Source organism: Euprymna scolopes, chromosome 4, assembly GCF_053919585.1.
Source record: "Euprymna scolopes isolate OS-2025 chromosome 4, ASM5391958v1, whole genome shotgun sequence".
Lineage (NCBI taxonomy): Eukaryota > Metazoa > Mollusca > Cephalopoda > Sepiida > Sepiolidae > Euprymna > Euprymna scolopes.
The window spans coordinates 177,991,077-178,012,223 of NC_136485.1; the positions used below are offsets into that span (position 1 = coordinate 177,991,077).

Here is a 21,147-nt window from a genome sequence, read left to right on the forward strand (position 1 = left end):
AAATTTGGAAAAAAAAACACCATTTTCACAGATTATTTGATCAAGGTGTACATCAAGACAGGCCCTCACCCCTACCCCCACCCCCGATAGTCCAGACTTTGCCCCTTGTGACTTTTAGTTATTTCCTCGTAGCTTAATTGCGATATATGTTTTTCAAAACTTACCACATAACTCTACTCAAGTATTGAGCAAGGCTGAAATAGACAACAAATCTATACATAAAATATATCTTCTTAGAAAATTTTTCTGGGTACATGAAATAATTATATATATATATATATATATATATATATATATTATGCGCATAAGCGTGAAGAGTCCTAGAGTGGATGAAACGCGGAATATTCAGTGTAGCTTAAGTGCCATATATATTTTATAACTTATTAACTAGCTCTACCTAGGTATTGAGCACTTTTGAAGTAAATACTTAAAGTTTACGCATAAATCTATACTTTCGTATATTAATTTTATGTGAGTAAATTAAGTAGTTATATATATATATATATATATATATATATATATATATATATACATACATAGTAATTTATAAAATATATATGGCGATTAAGCTACACTGACTATTCTGCGTTTCATCCAACTATAGGATTCGTCAGGCTTATGCGCGAATTCTGTGGTTGCTTCTTGTTTTTATATATGTTGAGGATTTCTAGTTGGCCAATCAGCTTTCTAGTATCCACCGCGCCCCCTCCTATCAGCCAATGGGCATGCATTTTATCAAACAAAGGATCTGTTTTAGAACTAGGTTAGTGGTTTTAGGAAGACGTTCTCCTTTTTTTTATACATATAATTTTTTTTATACATATACATATACCTATGTGTACACACATACATGCACACATATATACATATATATATATACATATATGTGTGTGATCGTTTATGTATATTCATGTTTATTTAATTTATTTATTTGTTTGTTTTCTATTGTTATTGTTAGTTTTAAAGCTATTTTGTATCGCTATCCTAGAGTAAGTTTTATTTTGTGAACACAGTTGTTTGCTATTTCCCGCCTACAGTTTAATAGATTTTGAGGTTCTTTAAAGTACAGGATAGAAAATTGTTCATGGAGGCATAATTTACATGGGTCGTCTAAATGTCTGCATGTGGTAGCTTATCTCATTATTTTCCATTCGACTACCGGTGAATGTCCGCTTTCTTTGAGTTCCCAGTATTTATTCGCTAGTGTTGTTTTTATACGGTGTTATTTTTCATTTTTGAATGTGATTTTGTGGTCATAGTATCGGGTTTTGAAATCTAAGGAAGTCATGCCTATGTAATATTTCTTGTTATTCGGGTTTTCTTTCGCAAATATTGTTGCTTGATAAACTACGCTTTTTGTTAGACATTTATTTTGGACTGGGCAAAGTGTGCGGTGTCTACAATTGCATTTATCTTGTTCGTTATTAGTATTTTTATTTATGGTATGGTTGTTCTTGTCCGGGGTTGGTTTTTTATTATTATTATTATTATTATTATTATTATTATTATTATTATTATTATTATTATTATTATTATTTCTGCTAGTGTTGGTTTTATTTCTGTCATGGTGTCTACTTTTTTATTGTTTATTTTGTTGTTGTTGTTGTTTACATTGTTTTCATTTAGTATTTTGTTATTATGTGCCTTAATTATCATCTCTAAATTTTCGCATCAACTGTAAGATAACTTCAAGGTATTTTTATTTAAGATTTTGTGTAAGGGGTTGGTTGCGGGAAAGTGTTTTTCAATAAGATCTAGAAATTTCTTGCCAAGTTTTGTTTTTAACATTTGATAGCTATATTATTAAATTAATCCAAAAAACAGATGAACTAATACGCCGAATGTTATGGCGAGCAAATTTCTTCCTTAAAAATGAAAACGTAAACAAAAAAGTATCCTATGGTTTTAAAACCCTTAAAAATGCGAAAACAGTAGACCTTTTGATAAACTTTGAAAATGACCTTTTAAACGTAATTAAAAACCTAGAATTCCACAATCAACCTAACAATTTCCAACGACAACTACACAAAATATTTAGAAACATAAACAACTCTAATAAAATCTTTGTAAAAGCAAATAAAACTAGAAACTTTTATAAAATAGATAAGCAAGAATATAACAAACTAATCACAGAAAACATTACAAAAAACTACAAAAAACTAGACACAAACGAATGCGACTACATAGATATAATAAATACTGAAAGTAAACAAATTACCGATAAACTAAAGATTAACGATAAAGTTGGCAAATTGAAACCTAGAGAGTCATACATTCTGCTTAAAGACCACAAATGGGACTTTAATAATAATCCCAGCACCCGCCTGATAAACCCAACTAAACCAGAAATAGGTAGAATTAGCAAAACTATATTTCTCGAGTAAACAAACAAATCAAACAAGACCTAGAACTAAACCAGTGGGCAAATACTACCGAAGCAATCACCTGGTTTACAAATATAGAAAACAAGGATAAATGTACGTTCATACAGTTTGACATCATAGACTTTTATCCTTCGATATCCGAAGAACTTTTTAACATTGCCCTAGAATTTGCCGAGGCATACACTGATATATCCTCAGAAGAAATCAACATCATTAAAAAATGTAGAGAATCACTTCTAATAAATAACAATAACCAATGGATAAAAACTAAAATGAAAAATTCATTCGATTTGGCGATGGGTGCCAGGCATCAGATCTTGTGGGATTATTCATTCTATATACCCTCACAAGCATATTCGATACTACGGATATCGGCCTATATAGAGATGACGGACTAGCTATAATAAAAAACTCCAACAAAGTCAAGGGAGAAAACTTTAGGAAAATCATACACAAAGAAATGAAAAAATTAGGCCTAAAAGCGGACGTATCAGCTAACCATAAAAATAACAAACTTCCTGGACGTCACGTTAAACTTAGATACAAACACATATAAACCATACTTAAAAGATAACGCTACTCCAATTTACGTAAACCCTAAGTCCAACCACCCACCATCAATTATAAAACATATTCCTAACTCGATCGTAAGTAGACTCAGTAATAACTCAAGCGATGAAAATGCATTTAACAGGTCATCCAATATTTACGAAACAGCTCTAAAAAATAGTGGATACAAACATATCGATATCAAATATAAGCAACAAAACACCAGCAACTATAATAAAATTAAAAATAGAAGAAAAAGAACTATAATTTGGTATACGGCCCGATACAATCAAATGTTAAAAACAAAACTTGGCAAGAAATTTCTAGATCTTATTGAAAAACACTTTGCCGCAACCAACCCCTTACACAAAATCTTCAATAAAAATACCTTGAAGTTATCTTACAGTTGATGCGAAAATTTAGAGATGATAATTAAGGCACATAATAACAAAATACTAAATGAAAACAATGTAAACAACAATAACAAAATAAACAATAAAAAAGTAGACACCATGACAGAAATAAAACCAACACTAGCAGAAATAATAATAATAATAATAATAATAATAATAATAATAATAATAATAATAATAATAATAATAATAATATTAATAACAAACCAAACCCGGACAAGAACAACCATACCATAAATAAAAATACTAATAACGAACAAGATAAATGCAATTGTAGACACCGCACACTTTGCCCAGTCCAAAATAAATGTCTAACAAAAAGCGTAGTTTATCAAGCAACAATATTTGCGAAAGAAAACCCGAATAACAAGAAATATTACATAGGCATGACTTCCTTAGATTTCAAAACCCGATACTATGACCACAAAAGCACATTCAAAAATAAAAAAAACACCGTATAAAAACAACACTAGCGAATAAATACTGGGAACTCAAAGAAAGCGGACATTCGCCGGTAGTCGAATGGAAAATAATGAGACAAGCTACCACATGCAGACATTTAGACGACCCATGTAAATTATGCCTCCATGAAAAATTTTCTATCCTGTACTTTAAAGAACCTCAAAATCTATTAAACTGTAGGCGGGAAATAGCAAACAACTGTGTTCACAAAATAAAACTTACTCTAGGATAGCGATATAAAATAGCTTTAAAACTAACAATAACAATAGAAAACAAACAAATAAATAAATCAAATAAACATGAATATACATAAACGATCACACACATATTTGTATATATATATGTGTGTGTATATTTGTGTGCATGTATGTGTGTACACATAGGTATATGTATATGTATTAAAAAAGTTTTTATATGTATAAAACAAAATAAAAAAAGGAGAACGTCTACCTAAAACCACTAACCTAGTTCTAAAACAGATCCTTTGTTTGATAAAATGCATGCCCATTGGCTGAAAGGAAGGGGCGCGGTGGATACTAGAAAGCTGATTGGCCAACTAGAAATCCTCAACATATATAAAAACAAGAAGCAACCACAGAATTCGCGCATAAGCCTGACGAATCCTATAGTTGGATGAAACGCAGAATAGTCAGTGTAGCTTAATCGCCATATATATTTTATAAATTACTAACTAGCTCTACAAACGTATTGAGCACTTTTGAAGTAAATACTTAAAGTTTACGCATAAATCAATACTTTCGTATATTAAATTTATGTGAATAAATGAAGTAGTTATATATATATATATATATATATATATATATATATATATATATATATATATATATATGTTAGTCTTGGGGCGATAAATCTGAATCTGAATCCGGAATCGGAAAAATCGGAATTTTTCAAGGTATCGGAATCGGAAAAAATACTCTAATTTCCGATTCCAAAATCGATTCCTTATTAAACACGTTAACATTATTTTTTTTAAAACTAAACATTAATCAGAAGTGACTTTTCTAGAGCATTTGTTGTAAATCCCAAATAGCTGACGTGACATCGTAAAAAAATACGGAGGAAATTTGATAAACGACATTATCATTATTATTTTTTTAATGAATAATTCCACCGGGCAAATTATTCCTCGTAATATACAATAATCAATAGAGGATTGATTCTATAATAATACATACGCAATATTCACAAATACAATAATATGCTTAAGCGTATTGTACGACAAGGCAACGTCGGGCTGACAGTCATTACTTACTATAAGAGAATGATCACTCTAAAAAAAGATTGGTACTTCATAGATCCAACGAATTTACTGATTGGGATGGCGGGAATACACGTTAGTGAAGAGATTTTATTTTGAAAAATAAAAAAGTAAATATGATGTCTTTTACAAAATAAAAAAGCACGTCACACCTTATATGTGAGTTCATTTACTGTACGAGGAAAACAATCCCTGGAAAGCAAGTGTAACGAAATACAGTTGGCAACCATCAAGGGAACAACGTCTATCTTTAAAAAAAGTCCTTGAATATAAATCCAAATCATAACGCAATCAAGTGTTAATACCTTGATATTTGAAAAAATTGTATTTGTATTCATGCATATGTTGTTGCGATATTGTGAAAAATTATAAACTAGTATTTGTATTCATGCATATGTTGTTGTGATATTGTGAAAAATTATAAACTAGTATTTGTATTTATGCATGTGTCGTTGTGATATTTTGAAAAATTGTGTTTGTATTTATGCATGTGTTGTTGTGATATTTTGAAAAATTGTATTTGTATTTATGCATGTGTTGTTGTGATATTCTGAAAAATTGTATTTGTATTTATGCATGTGTTGTTGTGATATTTTGAAAAATTATAAACTAGTATTTATATTAATGCATGTGTTGTTGTGATATGTTGAAAAATTGTATTTGTATTTATGCATGTGTTGTGATATTGTGAAAAATTGTAAACTAGTATTTGTATTTATGCATGTGTTGTTTTGATATTTTGAAAAATTATAAACTAGTATTTGTATTTATGCATGTGCTGTTATGATATTTCGAAAAATTGTAAACTAGTATTTGTATTTATGCATGTGTTGTGATATTGTGAAAAATTGTAAACTAGTATTTGTATTTATGCATGTGTTGTGATATTGTGAAAAAATATAAACTAGTATTTGTATTTATGCATGTGTTGTTGCGATATTTTGAAAAATTGTATTTGTATTTATGCATGTGTTGTTGCGATATTTCGAAAAATTGTATTTGTATTTATGCATGTGTTGTTGTGATATTTTGAAAAATTGTATTTGTATTTATGCATGTGTTGTTGTGATATTTCGAAAAATTGTAAACTAGTATTTGAATTTATGCATATGTTGTTGTGATATTGTGAAAAATTGTAAACTAGTATTTGTATTTATGCATGTGTTGTGATATTGTGAAAAATTGTAAACTAGTATTTGTATTTATGCATATGTTGTTGTGATATTGTGAAAAATTGTAAACTAGTATTTGTATTTATGCATATGTTGTGATATAGTGAAAAATTGTAAACTAGTATTTGTATTTACGCATATGTTGTGATATTGTGAAAAATTGTAAACTAGTTTGTGTATTTATGCATGTGTTGTTGCGATATTTCGAAAAATTGTAAACTAGTATTTGTATTTATGTATATGTTGTTGTGATATTGTGAAAAATTGTAAACTAGTATTTGAATTTACGCATATGTTGTTGTGATATTTTGAAAAATTGTAAACTAGTATTTGTATTTATGCATGTGTTGTGATATTGTGAAAAATTGTAAACTAGTATTTGCATATGTTGTTGTGATATTTTGAAAAATTGTAAACTAGTCTTTGTATTTATGCATATGTTGTTGCGATATTTTTAAAAATGAGTTTCTTTGTAGCACATGAGGACATATAAAATTGTAACAATATATACGTGCGCATATGCGTAGCTATATGTATGAGAGAACTAGGATGAATACTGGAGAAAAATTAAATGCCTATTGAAGAGAACTTGAATGCCTACTGGAGAGAACTTGAATGTCTACTGGAGAGAACTTGAATGCCTACTAGACACTTGAATGCCTACTAGACACTTGAATGCCTACTAGACACTTGAATGCCTACTAGACACTGTCCCCGAGTTTGTCAGAAAAATCTGGTATGAGGATGCTTTTCACTAGAAGTAACCCATGACAAAATATTCAAAATCGCATATTGTATTCGCATTCAAATAAAATCTCCTCAGTATGGCTAACTCACATTGGCTTATACAGGAATGCTGTATCTTCTTTAAGTGATGTTGCTTACAGTAACAACAAGAACCTGAGTCCTCCAACAGAGAATATGCATTTATATACTGAAATAAGTCCAAGAAAGCGCAAGATATCACATAACTTTCACTGTTCAATTAAAAAAAGGAAAATCGATATTCTTGACTTCTTTGTTTACTCAACATTTTCGACGTAAAATAAAATGTACTCGAATATTTGAATATGTATTTCATTTTGATTTTTGAAAACTTTGACTGACGTAAAATACAACCGTGGGAAATCCTATGGGAAAACTTGAATGCCTATTTGAGAGAATTTGAAATCCTATAGGACACTATCCTCGGGTGCCTAATTTATCTTTGTACATGGATTTGTGAGGACAAAATGGCATGAGAATACTTTTCTATAGAAGCAAAACCTGACGAAATATGCAAAATAACATTACACTTGTTTTTTACAAAGAATGGTGCAACTTCTCCAAGTAATGTTACAACATAAAGCTAAATACTCCACTAGACTAAATAAATTCTTGTCCTCGAATTTGGTAACACCGAGGGACTAAAAAAGAAAATACTCTACAACGGTAAAATAGTCGATTTGTGAGAGGAAAATTGTTCTAAACTTCTTTAATTCAGTGTTTGAGAGATAGAGCACTTTAATGAAACATTCGAATATCTAAGTATCTAAGATAGAGTTCAAGTTTTGGCACTAAGTATGGGGGCCACTTGATTTCTGAGCACTTTGATTGAAATAAAATATAACAAAACGTGTTGCTCTGTGCTTATTTAATGCAGTTCGGATAAGAGTGTGCTTCATTCTTGCTCTAAATTTAAATTAATATTGATCTTTGAACCTCTTCAACTTGAGGTCAACTAGCGGAAGAGGAATGGCACTGGATCAACATAACTAACCTCGCCGGAATCAATCGATCTCTTTTGACTTACTCTTCAACACGACCAACAGCTGGCCAATAAGATTGATCATTGATGTTGCAATGAAAATGGTATTAGATATACGAATGCTTATCTGCACAATGTGACATAAACGTGCACCAATAATATCAACGAGAAGAAGAAGGAAGAAAAGACAGATATAGTAAAGACAGAAAATAGAGTTATTTGCAAAATATGATTCGTGTGCAAGAGATAATGTGACTAGGATTGCAAATGATTAGAAAACCCACGAAACAGTTACGCGTCGGCATTTAAATATGTATTTCTCTTATATATTCGTCGCGGCTAGTTTTCAAAATGCGCTTTTCAGTAAACATAATTGCTAAATCCACTTTTGTCACTGGTCTACGATACATACACATTGATAGCGGATAAAACACAACACGGCTGATCTATAAAATTATATATTGTTTTTATTTCACACTTTTGAATTTAAAGTTATAACTGATGTTTTGACATCTTTGAAGTCGCATGGGGTTGGTGTAAATGTTAGCAGTGACGAAATGTGCCAGCTTCCTCTTTTTCTGAATGACTGCCCCGCTTTCTGTTTTTGACGATTTATATAAACTGTCTTTCTCTTGGAATGTTTGATATTTCCCATTGTTTAGTGTTATGAATCATATGACTGATATCCTCTCACATATTTTGAGATCAAATAATGCATTCCAATAGACAATGACGGAAAGTCTGGATTTTCTCACATGGAATCAATAAGCGTGTGTGCACTAGATCGAATGCCAATCCAACATTTCGTCGCAGAAAATGGTATTTAGTTTTATTTCTTCGTTTAAAGATAAACAAAGAGTCAGGTTTCTTCAACATAGTAATTCTGGCGGGCATACGCGGAAGTGCTTGTGTATCACCGTCTTGGTCGGGCTTATCTACGGCGAAAAGTAATTGTGTCCAACGGCTATAAAAAGGTGACGCTTGTCGCTCAAGAGTAACTGCCGAGGTTGCTCTAGCAGCGTATCGGCTTGTGTCGACGGAGAGGTTTGGGATCGTGTAGGATTGTATCAACGGAGTTGTTCGGGGCCGTGCGTGGTCGTATGGATAAGATTGTTCATATCGTATCGTATTGAAAAGATTGCTCATATGGTCGTGTAGACAAGATTGATCATATCGTGTTTGATCGTGTCGACAAGATTGCTCATATCGAGTTTGGTCGTGTCGACAAGATTGCTCATATCGAGTTTGGTCGTGTCGACAAAATTGCTCATATCGTGTTTGATCGTGTCGACAAGATTGATCATATCGTGTTTGATCGTGTCGACAAGATTGCTCATATCGAGTTTGGTCGTGTCGACAAAATTGCTCATATCGTGTTTGGTCGTGTCGACAAGATTGCTCATATCGTGTTTGGTCGTGTCGACAAAATTGCTCATATCGTGTTTGATCGTGTCGACAAGATTGATCATATCGAGTTTGGTCGTGTCGACAAGATTGCTCATATCGAGTTTGGTCGTGTCGACAAAATTGCTCATATCGTGTTTGGTCGTGTCGACAAGATTGATCATATCGTGTTTGATCGTGTCGACAAGATTGCTCATATCGAGTTTGGTCGTGTCGACAAGATTGCTCATATCGTGTTTGGTCGTGTCGACAAAATTGCTCATATCGTGTTTGATCGTGTCGACAAGATTGATCATATCGTGTTTGATCGTGTCGACAAGATTGCTCATATCGAGTTTGGTCGTGTCGACAAGATTGCTCATATCGTGTTTGGTCGTGTCGACAAAATTGCTCATATTGTGTTTGGTCGTGTCGACAAGATTGCTCATATCGTGTTTGATCGCGTCGACAAGATTGCTCATATCGAGTTTGGTCGTGTCGACAAGATTGCTCATATCGTGTTTGGTCGTGTCGACAAAATTGCTCATATCGTGTTTGGTCGTGTCGACAAGATTGATCATATCGTGTTTGGTCCTGTCAACAGAGTTATTCGGGATTGTGTCGGGTCATGTCGACAGAAATGATTAGTATTGTGTTGGGTCGCATCGACGGTACTGTAGGTGTTGAATCGAGTACATGGAAGCGTTCGATTTACATTTGTTGTTCAGTTGACTTACCAGGTGTCGCATTTGTACTGCAACGAATGATAACACTATATATATATATATATATATATATATATATATATATATATATATATATACATATATATATATATATATATATATATATTAACGTTAACAGTTAACGGTTAACGTTTGCAGTGATGTTTGTCCTTTGCTAATAAAGTCAGAGATAGTTTCGTGTCCAGGTTCGACTCTCACAACGAGCGGTAATCGTGACTCCCTGCACTGATTATTCCCGAAAGAATGAAACACTAAGTATTAAAATAATTTACGAATTTGATAATTTTTCGTATTATTTTGATGATTCGAACTGATGTTCTTATCCTGAGTGTCATTCTCGGTCGATGTAACCTTTGACAATCTTCAGGTTTCTTTTGAACTCGGGAATCTGCACGGCATTTTGAACGAAAATCTTTAAAATTCTTATTTAATTCATGGCATTAGCATGCTTTCGTTCCGTCAACCATGTAGACGTGCTTAACATGCTACGTCCGTAAATTAAATAAAAGGTTCCGTTCGAAATTATGACAGAAAGATTCCCGAGTTCAGCAAGAAACACCTGAAGAATATCGGAGATAACATTAAGCGAAACGTGTGAAAATGAAACTGAAGATGAGAACAATAATCCTAAAAATAAAAAAAATACGAATAACCAATCCCAATCTGAAAAAATTAAAAATACAACGAGAATCATTATATTGGACTCGCAAACCTGTATGTCATTTCGACTTAACAGGACATTCGACCGCTGGTGTTCACATCAGATGTATACACACACACACACACACACACACACACACACACATACATATATATATATATATATATATATATATATATATATATATATATATATATATAAGAGCCATTCCCTACACCCTAGCACATAGAATCTGCACCATAGTCGCAGACAAAAACCTTCGAACAATTCGACTCAAGGAGCTACGAATGAATCTAAGAAAAAGAAAATACCCACCACAACTTATAGAAGATTTGAGAACCCTTAAAGAACAGAACAAAGAAGAAATCCTAACATACGTCTCCACACACAACACAAACAACCCAGAACGTTTCCCAGAGATAACGAAAAACCTCGTCCTAATTAATCAAAACAGCAAACTAAACAACTACTTTAAAACAACAAAAATAATAAAAAGCAAACGCCAACCCAAAATCCTAAAACGCATTCTTACTTTATCCAAACTCAATCAAGACACAACAAAAGGAGTCGCAAAATGCAACAAATAACGATGTGGAGTCTGCAACATAATATTAGAGGGAAACACATACACATTTACGAACCCCATGCAATCATTCAAAATTAAAAAAAGACCTAGAATGCACCTCAAAAAATATGGTCTATGTAATAAAATGTTCAGCATGCGATAAATCCTACATAGGCGCCACTAAAAACCTTAGTAATAGAGTAACCTTACATCGATCCAGCATCACAATCGCAGAAAATAGACACATGCAGTGGAGGCAGATTCGAGATAATGTCCATCTTCCAAACTGACAACTACTTCTACTTACTAACACAAGAAAAAAAACTTCATAGCAAAGTTCAACACCGCTTTAAACATCTCTCAATAACAATACACATAAATAGGAAAAACACAAAATACACTTACACGCATGCATACTTAGGAAAATGTGCACCCTCACACACGAAACAAAACAAGCACGATAAAGCACGCGCACACATTCACTGGCGCGCGCATTCGTATCCAGTATAATACCATTTCCCTAAACTAAACAAAGAATTAGAAACAAAATACACTACTCTACCCACACTGAATAAAAGAAAATCTTTCTAGACAAAGAAAACTTTAACCAATATGTGTGTGAGTGGGTGGGGGTGAGTCGGTGCGTGTGTGTATGTGTGTGTATATATATATATGTGAAAAGGTGGATGTATGCGTGTGTGTATGTATGTGTACTCCTGCATGTGTTTCTGTATATATGCGTATGTGTGTATGTGTGTATGTGCCTATATGCGTATGCGTGTGTATGCGTGTGTATATATATACATATATGTATATATGTGTGTATGCCTGTATGTATATGTATGTGTGTGAACGTGTGTGCTTGTGTGTGTCTATATATCATCTGTTATCTATTTTCCATTGTGTTTGTGTGTGTGCGTGTACTTATGTTTGGGTGACTGAGTATAATTAAGTATGTGTGTTTGGATTGGGAATCGACAAAAAATCATGGATCTTAGCCCACACAAATTCACGCACACACACGCACAACAGACAACTCTCGTCTTAACACACAGGCACACACTGACACACACATAAAAACCTCATAAACATCTTCACCAAATAGACCAAAAGCCCCCTCGCCTACTAAATAGGCTTATGCGCGAATTTTGTGGTTGTCTGTCGTTTTTATATACGCACCTTCTATTGAGATTTAATTTGCTAATAAGCTTTCTAGTAACCACCGCGCACTTCCTATCAGCCAATGAACATGCACTTACCGTACAAAGGCCTATTTGACCTCTCTCTGGGTGACCTGTTCCTTTGTGTGTGCTCTATTTAGCCTGGATATCAAGTTAATATATATTTTATAACTTACTATATATATATATATATATATATATATATATATATATATATATATATATAATACTTAAGAATAATATACTTACAAGAAAATGACTCTTATCCTTAAGGAGATTTGACCTGTAAATAGAAAGGAAATAATAATCAATTTTCATAAAAGATATACAGATATATTTTATATAGAATATATAGACATACTCAGATGCACACACTCACACACACATATACACACACATGCACACTCAACCATATATATATATATATATATATATATATATATATATATATATATATATATATATATGGTGTGTTTAGAGGACGGGAACTTTTAATTTATCACTCTATTTTTTTCATTGCTGATTTGGCAACTTAAGGTTATTTTGTGTTCAGCTTTGTTTGGCAATTTATTATAAAGAAACTGACACCCTAGTTGTGTTTAAAAATTAAAATTATACGATCAATTTACTGACTTAGCCATTTCAAAAACGAAACTGACGTATCAAATGGCCACCGTGTTCGTGCAATTTAGCCCCATTACAATATTTTTATTGTGGATGCATACAGTCCCATGTAGACAAAATAAATAACTTGGAAAGTAACATTCGACTATTTATTGCAGCCTAATTTAATGTGTAGAGTTTGTGAACGTCGGACCTGTAAATTACGCCATATACGCGCGAGTAGCAAAGCTATACGTCCGACATTTTATTTAAATAATTAAAATTTAATCTCTGGAAAAAACACATATTTTTATAATAATGATTTATGTTAGCGTAAAATATCTGCCTCTAAAACAGTCTTGCTATATATATATATATATATATATATATATATATATATATATATATATATATATATATAGTTGTATGTGTGTGTTTATTACCGTTTTTCCTGCTTCGTTACACATGTTTTGATTACCGAATCGTGTAAACGATCCGATAATTTTGTCGGGCGTCACAAAAATTAATATTATTATAATGAGGAAAAAGAGATTAGAAAACGTACAAAATTTCAATCCAAAACAGCAGTAGCAGCCAATTGTGAAATCATTGAAAGTTGATAAGGGGTGAGAGGGTTAAAAGATCAACCCAGATAGAGGCAAGAGTAGAGAGATAGAGAAGGATAAAAGAAGAACATGAGATGAGTTAAAAAATTGAGATAGATGTACAATGAGAAGGAAAGAAAAAATAAAAGAAGGAAAGGAAAGGGGCAAGTAGTTAATTTGGATAGCCGTGTTTAATTATGGTAAGCAGTTATGGAAAAAGAATTATAGGGAGAGAGAGTAGGTGACCGTTAATACATGTCATGGGGAGATTGACACGTTAGTTAGCAATATGGTTTGGGGAGAGCGGGATTTGCAATGACGAAGATACGTCCTTTCATAAGAAATTGACATATATCCTTGAGTTCATTTATTTTAAAAGATGAATTATTTCTAATAATGTGATTCTACTGTTGAATTTTAGATTTCAGATTTGCTTACTAAATTCGAATAATTTTGATTCTATGTTAGTTTCGTATCTGGAATTTGTTTTGTCTATTTACAAATATATCGGCATACTCATTTGTGTAATTTCAAAAAGCGTTTGTTGTTTAAATTTATTCCATAAGGAGAATAGGGTTAATGTTACTCTTTATTCCATGTAAAACTTGGAAATAAAATTTTTTCATTTTTTATTTTCTTTCGTTCCAATCTATTTTGATTTACAGTTATTTGTTAGTTTTGATGTTGAAAGGGAGGTAACTCCATACGTTAGAAATGTTAATGCTTTTATTGAATTCTAATTAAAATTCTAATATGTTGTTATTTTTATTTATTATTTAATCATCATTGTTTAATTCTAGGCTAACCTGTTCAAATTAGTAGTTTTTAATACACATCTCTACCGGGATTACGATTTATTTCCAAAGTTTTAACCTAAGTTTGTCACAAGGCCATAATTTTCTTAGTTTGCAGATGGCTCTAAATTTTTTCTCATGTCAATATTATCAATTCAGGATTTAAGTTCTTAAATACTTATATAATAATAAACATCCTATTAATAAATATTCTATTTATTAATATATTTCGCTCCACTACGTTGTATTCCAATGAAAGTGACAATCCACCTTGGTTTTTGAATTTAACAGCTCAGAACTATTTTATTTTGCTGGGATTGTCTTATAAAATATGTTTCATGTCAAAATATTTTAGAAAACTGTAAACCACAAGATTAATGTATCTGTGATATATATATATATATATATATATATATATATATATATGCTTATCGTACGAGAGGTTTACTATACCAATATGTGTTATAGCTAGGAAATAAATATTTATAAACAGTAAAATATTTAAATGTAATTAACTCACGATCGGTGTTATGTTTGAAGTAATGTGCCTTTATTCTGATAATCAATACGAATTTTGATCAACTCTGCTATTAAGTTGCGTTAATGCTCAAATATATATTCCTACATTTACATTATCAAAGAAATCCTTCCGCATTCACTGTTAAAAGAGAAAAGTAAATAGATTATTCTACTTCGTTGCACTCAGAATTCTGTATACGTTTATATTAGAAGTGTATTAATATATATATTTATTTATACGAGGTAAACAATTTTAATTAAATCCGAAAATGCTCGTAAAACTTTGATAAAAAGCGAATTACTGCATTAATAGCCTCAAATCAAATGTTCATGGTGAATACTGCGTCTTTATGATAAACACTTTCTTAAGACTAAAACTTAATATGACTTTTAATAATAATTTATACAGAGTTCGAAATTATTAAATACACACACACACACACACACACACACACACATATATATATATACATATATATATATATATATATATATATATATATATAACTACTTCATTTATGACATTTTAAACGCAATTAAAAACTTAGAATTCCACAATCAACCTAACAATTTCCAACGGAAACTACACAAAATCGTTAGAAACATAAACAACTCTAATAAAATCTTTGTAAAAGCAAATAAAACAAGAACCTTTTATAAAATAGATAAGCAAGAATATAACAAACTAATCACAGAAAACATTACAAAAAACTACAAAAAACTAGACACAAACGAATGCGACTACATAGATATAATAAATACTGAAAGTAAACAAATTACCGATAAATTAAAAATTAGCGATAAAGTTGGTAAATTGAAACCTAGAGAGGCATAAATTCTGCTTAAAGACCACAAATGGGACTTTAATAATAACGCCAGCACCCGTCTGATAAACCCAACTAAACCAGAAATAGGTAGAATTAGCAAAATGTACGTTTATACAGTTTGACATCATAGACTTTAATCCCTCGATATCCGAAGAACTTTTTAACATTACCCTAGAATTTGCCGAGGCATACACTGATATATCCTTGGAAGAAATCAACATCATTAAAAAATGTAGAAAATCACTTCTAATAAATAACAATAACCAATGGATAAAAGCTAAAATGAAAAATTCGTTTGATTTGGCGATGGCTGCCAGGGACTCTGCAGAGGCATCAGATCTTGTGGGATTATTCATTCTATATACCCTCACAAGCATATTCGATACTACGGATATTGGCCTATATAGAGATGACGGACCAGCTATAATAAAAAACTCAACAAAGTCAAGGGAGAAACCTTTAAGAAAATCATACACAAGGAAATGAAAAAATTAGGCCTAAAAGCAGACGTATCAGCTAACATAAAAATAATCTTCCTGGACGGCACGTTAAACTTAGATAGAAACACATATGAACCCTACTTAAAAGATATATATATATATATATATATATATATATATATATATATATATATATATATATATATATATATATATCAATTTTCCAACTCTCATGATTTTATTGTCCTCAGAATCGGTGAAATCGCCTATTTTAAAAATCAAATCTATTGCTTGTTTGTTTTATTTGGATCCATATCCTGCAGGATACTAGGAGGAGGCTTCATATGCCGTGTCTCAATGATAAGTCCATAATACATTGTAGTCAACAGTGCATTGTATAGAATCTATTTTTGATTTTCCAAATTTATCTTTAAATCACAACTTCATTTAAAGTTTAAATTGCGAAAGACGAGTGTTATTGTTAAATTTTACTTTAAACAGAAATATTTATTTCCATAGCGCCCCTGTCTTATTAAAGAAACAGCTATTTTGTTCACATTATTTTTACATTAATTGAATTAAAGTTAAACATACAAATGTCAAGTATACTGGTTTAATTGTGCTCTGAAAAAAAACTCCGTACATTTCGAAATTATAAACGTTGGATAAAAGGAAATTATTGGTTGTTGGACTGAACAAAGACAACTATGTTATAAATATTGGAATTTGGAATGCTAGAGAAAAGAATAAGGCCCTGTACGACATGGGAAGTAGGATCTAAGATGCGTGCAATCTTCCAATGGGAAAACATTTGAAATAAAGTTGTCTGAAAATGCACCTGGAAATTCCTGGTCGTTTATTTGGAAGGAATATTCTTTGCAGCGGTTTGCAGATTTGTCAAAAAAGACTCAGATGAATGAAAGTAATGTTTTCTTGTTTGGCAAGATGTAATTCCCCAGAAAGATGTTATTGCAAGGAACTGTTTGTTTATAAAATGTTGCATCTCTTGTTGAAACTGTATTTATATGTGTAATGTATATGTGTAATGTATATGTGTAATGTATATGTGCAATGTATATGTGCAATGTATATGTGCAATGTATATGTGTAATGTATATGTGTAAAGAGTTATATATACATCCACAACAAAAATTATAAAACACTACACGACACAAGAAACTCATTATATACTCACGTACCTTATATGCATTCCTTACATATATATTAATATAATAATACCTCGCTACATAACACATACACACACACACACACTCTTACACACACACACACACACATATATGTCTGTATAATATATATATAACGTTTTCACTGTACAGTACTTATATAGTGCTTTAAAAATAAATGATGAACACATCACTTGGTTGGCTCTTTTTTATTTCTTTATTTCGTCGGAATACTATTACAATTTTTCTCATATATATATAGATATATACATACACACACACACATATATATACATACACACACACACACACATATATATATATATATATATATATATATATATTGGTAAGAACAAATCTGTAATATAGAAGTTTACAATGAGTTTTTTATTATTCGGCAGAATACTCCAAAACTGGTGTGTAAGGAAAACCTTAATCCGCGGAGTTTCAAATAATGCTTATTCTTCTCATCGGATTAAAATTGTTATCAAAATAATTAGATAGGAATGCTAGATATTAACGCTTCTATACCTTTGCTAACATAAGATGAAGCTAAAGATTCTAAGAGTTATATTTTAGTCATAAAATATAAAAACATAGGAATATAAATAGCGAAACAATTCATGCGATTAGTTCTTTAAGAAATATTTTGAGGAAAAAGTCGATCAGATGGATATAGGTATATAGCCAATTGGTGCAAATATATAAGAGCACGAAGGTATATATTTGATTAAGAGTTCAACATTACAGTGGACTTTTCCTTATATACGGTTGGTTGTTTTAGTCTTAATGTTGAACTCTTAATCAAATATATATATATATATATATATATATATATATATATATATTTGATTAAGAGTTCAACATTAAGACTAAAACAACCAATATATATATTTATATATATTTATATATATATATAATATGTATATACATATAAATGCATATATATATATATGTATATATATATATATATATATATATATATATATACGAGTAAAAATAAGCGAATGAGAATTCGTGTAAAATTATATATATACAAAGCTTTGACACGCTTCTAAGTCTGATCGTTCCACGTGATATTAGATGGAACGCGTACATCAAATCCATTGCGAAGGCGGCTGGAAAGATGGTGGGATCGTTCTACCGCTCCAGTATATATATATATATATATATATATATATATATATATATATATATATGTGTGTGTGTGTGTGTGTGTGTGTGTGTGTGTGTGTGTGTGTGTTAAAGCAGTTGTTGTTAAAACAACAGAAAGTTTAGTAATACATCTTTATTTTTTCAATTTTCCGTATTGTCTTTTTTATATACATCGAAGGTATAGTTCTATGGATCAAGCACTTTTTCCAAAGTTTCTGCGGTTTTTACTTCTCTTGTATTCATCTATGCATCATCACGAATGTTTGGCTCTGCAGGGAATTTAGAACGATTTTGAAAAAAATCTGTGAAAACATATTTGGATGTAAAGCAAAAAAAAAAATAGAAGGAAGAAACTAGAAGAAAACACGAAAACGTACAAACAAACGAAGAAACGTACAAACATATACACACGTACAAACATACACACACAGAGTCGGGTTGTGGCAAGATAAACAATGTCATATGAACTTGTGAACTTGTTTCTATAGCTGAAGTTTATATACATGTCAATTAAAATCTCAGAACAAACTAGGGTGTGCTTTAATATGGAATTTTGTTCATATAAATATAATTTTCTTATAATTGGAAGTTATGGAGTTAAATGCACTTTTAATATAGTCACTGTCGAGTAACGTCTGTCATGTTTAAATGTCCTATATGCATACAAGGCATGAGAAAACGTGAAGGCTTGGTGTATAAGAAAGATGTAGCAGAATGAAAATATTACTCTCCAAAATCTAACAGAAAAATTCAAAAACATTCAAACTTTGAGAAGTGACAACATAAATGTCAGAGGGGGGCATGACTTAACAATTATTTACGCAATAAAGAACAAAGCAATAAATAACAAAAAACTTGATAAGTGTTACAGTTGTGGAGAGTAACCTTCATATGAAAACTTTCCTTTAAAAACAAAAAAAATTTTGTGGATCCAAAATGACATAAATTCTTAGACTGTATGCGCAAAGCAAAAAATAAAAAAAACGTAAGGATAAAATAAAAACGCCGAAAAGTAAACAAAATTATAAAAACAGTTGAATAAATAAAAAATGATAAATTTCAAAAAAAATATAATATTTAAATAACAAGAAACAATATGATGTCGATAATATGATATGAAATGATATCGATAATATGATATAAAATGGCAAGAAATAATATTGCAGGTAGACACTGAATGTGACTTGACCATTATTAATGCCGAGGCTTGAAAAAAAATTAGAGGAAATAAACACTAACTGATAAAAAAAATGCAAGGGACATTATCGGTTACAAATGTTACTTTATTGGTGACAGTTGCTTTAATGGAAAAGAAAAACATTAAAGTTTATCGTGCGAAATTCGTATAATTCATTTGAAACAAACTGGATGGAAGAATTCGATCTATTTAACATTTCAATAAACTAGATGGTAATACAAAAATTTCAGACTAGCTAAAACAGTTGAAAAAAAATTCAATTTCAGAACTTTAATCTTATTATAAAGTTAAAAAAAATATCGAGTTGAAAGAAACCGGGACACTAGTTTTCGGAGTTAAACGCCATTATCCTATCCATCGGTAGGAATAATTAATACAAAAACGACTGAAAATACATGGTGTAAAAAACAAAACGCACTACAACCGGTTGGAAGCATGTCTTGTGTATGTAAAGAAAAATAATAATAAAACAGAATTTGCGCTGATTATTTTATCAGGTTAAACGATTGTTTAAAATAAATAAATCATCCCCTGCAAAGAACAGAAGAAATGTTATGCGAAATTAGATGGTGGACATTTTTTTTTAATTTCAAATTGCAGTTGAAGAAAAGTATGTGGAATCATAAACTATAATTACATATAAACGATTGTTTCAAATAAAACGACTCCAGTATGGAATTGGCTAACAATCCAGAGATATTGACTTATTTAGATAATATTTTAATGAATAAACGAAAAAAAATCGTGAATAGCATGTGCAACACGTAATCAAAGTGTCCATAAATATAAAACAACTTAAGTTTAAACTGAATCTGGAAAAATTTGGGGTTTCCTCTAAAAACTTAAGTAGCTCGAACAGATAATTGAGGAAAATGATGACTTCCGGTTCAAAACGGGCAGACGCGATGAAATACATGCGCGCATCAACTAACATGGAATAATTGCAAACATTTTGGGGTTAAGAAACTTTACTGCAATAGCTTTATATCAAATATTCATATTTTAAGAGTACCATCTATATATCTATAAATAAGAGAATGTGTTAGCGAGAACAAGTCTCAACAATTTACTCCATGAATTCTTTATCTGAAGACTTGAAATTTCGTATATAAGGTATTTAGAAATGTGGAAATATTTTTAATCAGTTTTTATTCGGTAAAAGTGCTACTAAAGAGTCAAGATTGAAAAACTGTTTTCTGTTTCACGAATGCGCATGCGTGAATGGTTCACATGACATATTCCTTATGTGAAGAATAAATAGTTATAGAAAAAAAATATTT

At 31.0% G+C, this 21,147-nt stretch overlaps 1 protein-coding gene across 3 annotated transcripts in view; it reads right to left on the minus strand.

Annotated features, from left to right (window-relative positions):
* The window catches only part of LOC145270368 (D(1B) dopamine receptor-like), a 1,085,834-nt gene that overhangs the window by 639,021 nt on the left and 425,666 nt on the right, over positions 1-21,147 (minus strand). For all 3 annotated transcript variants that reach the window (XM_080126039.1, XM_080126025.1, XM_080126031.1), the window contains one exon: positions 12,792-12,825. In XM_080126039.1, coding sequence (XP_079982165.1) covers positions 12,792-12,825 — 34 coding nt within the window. The remainder of the gene's footprint in view (positions 1-12,791; positions 12,826-21,147) is intronic.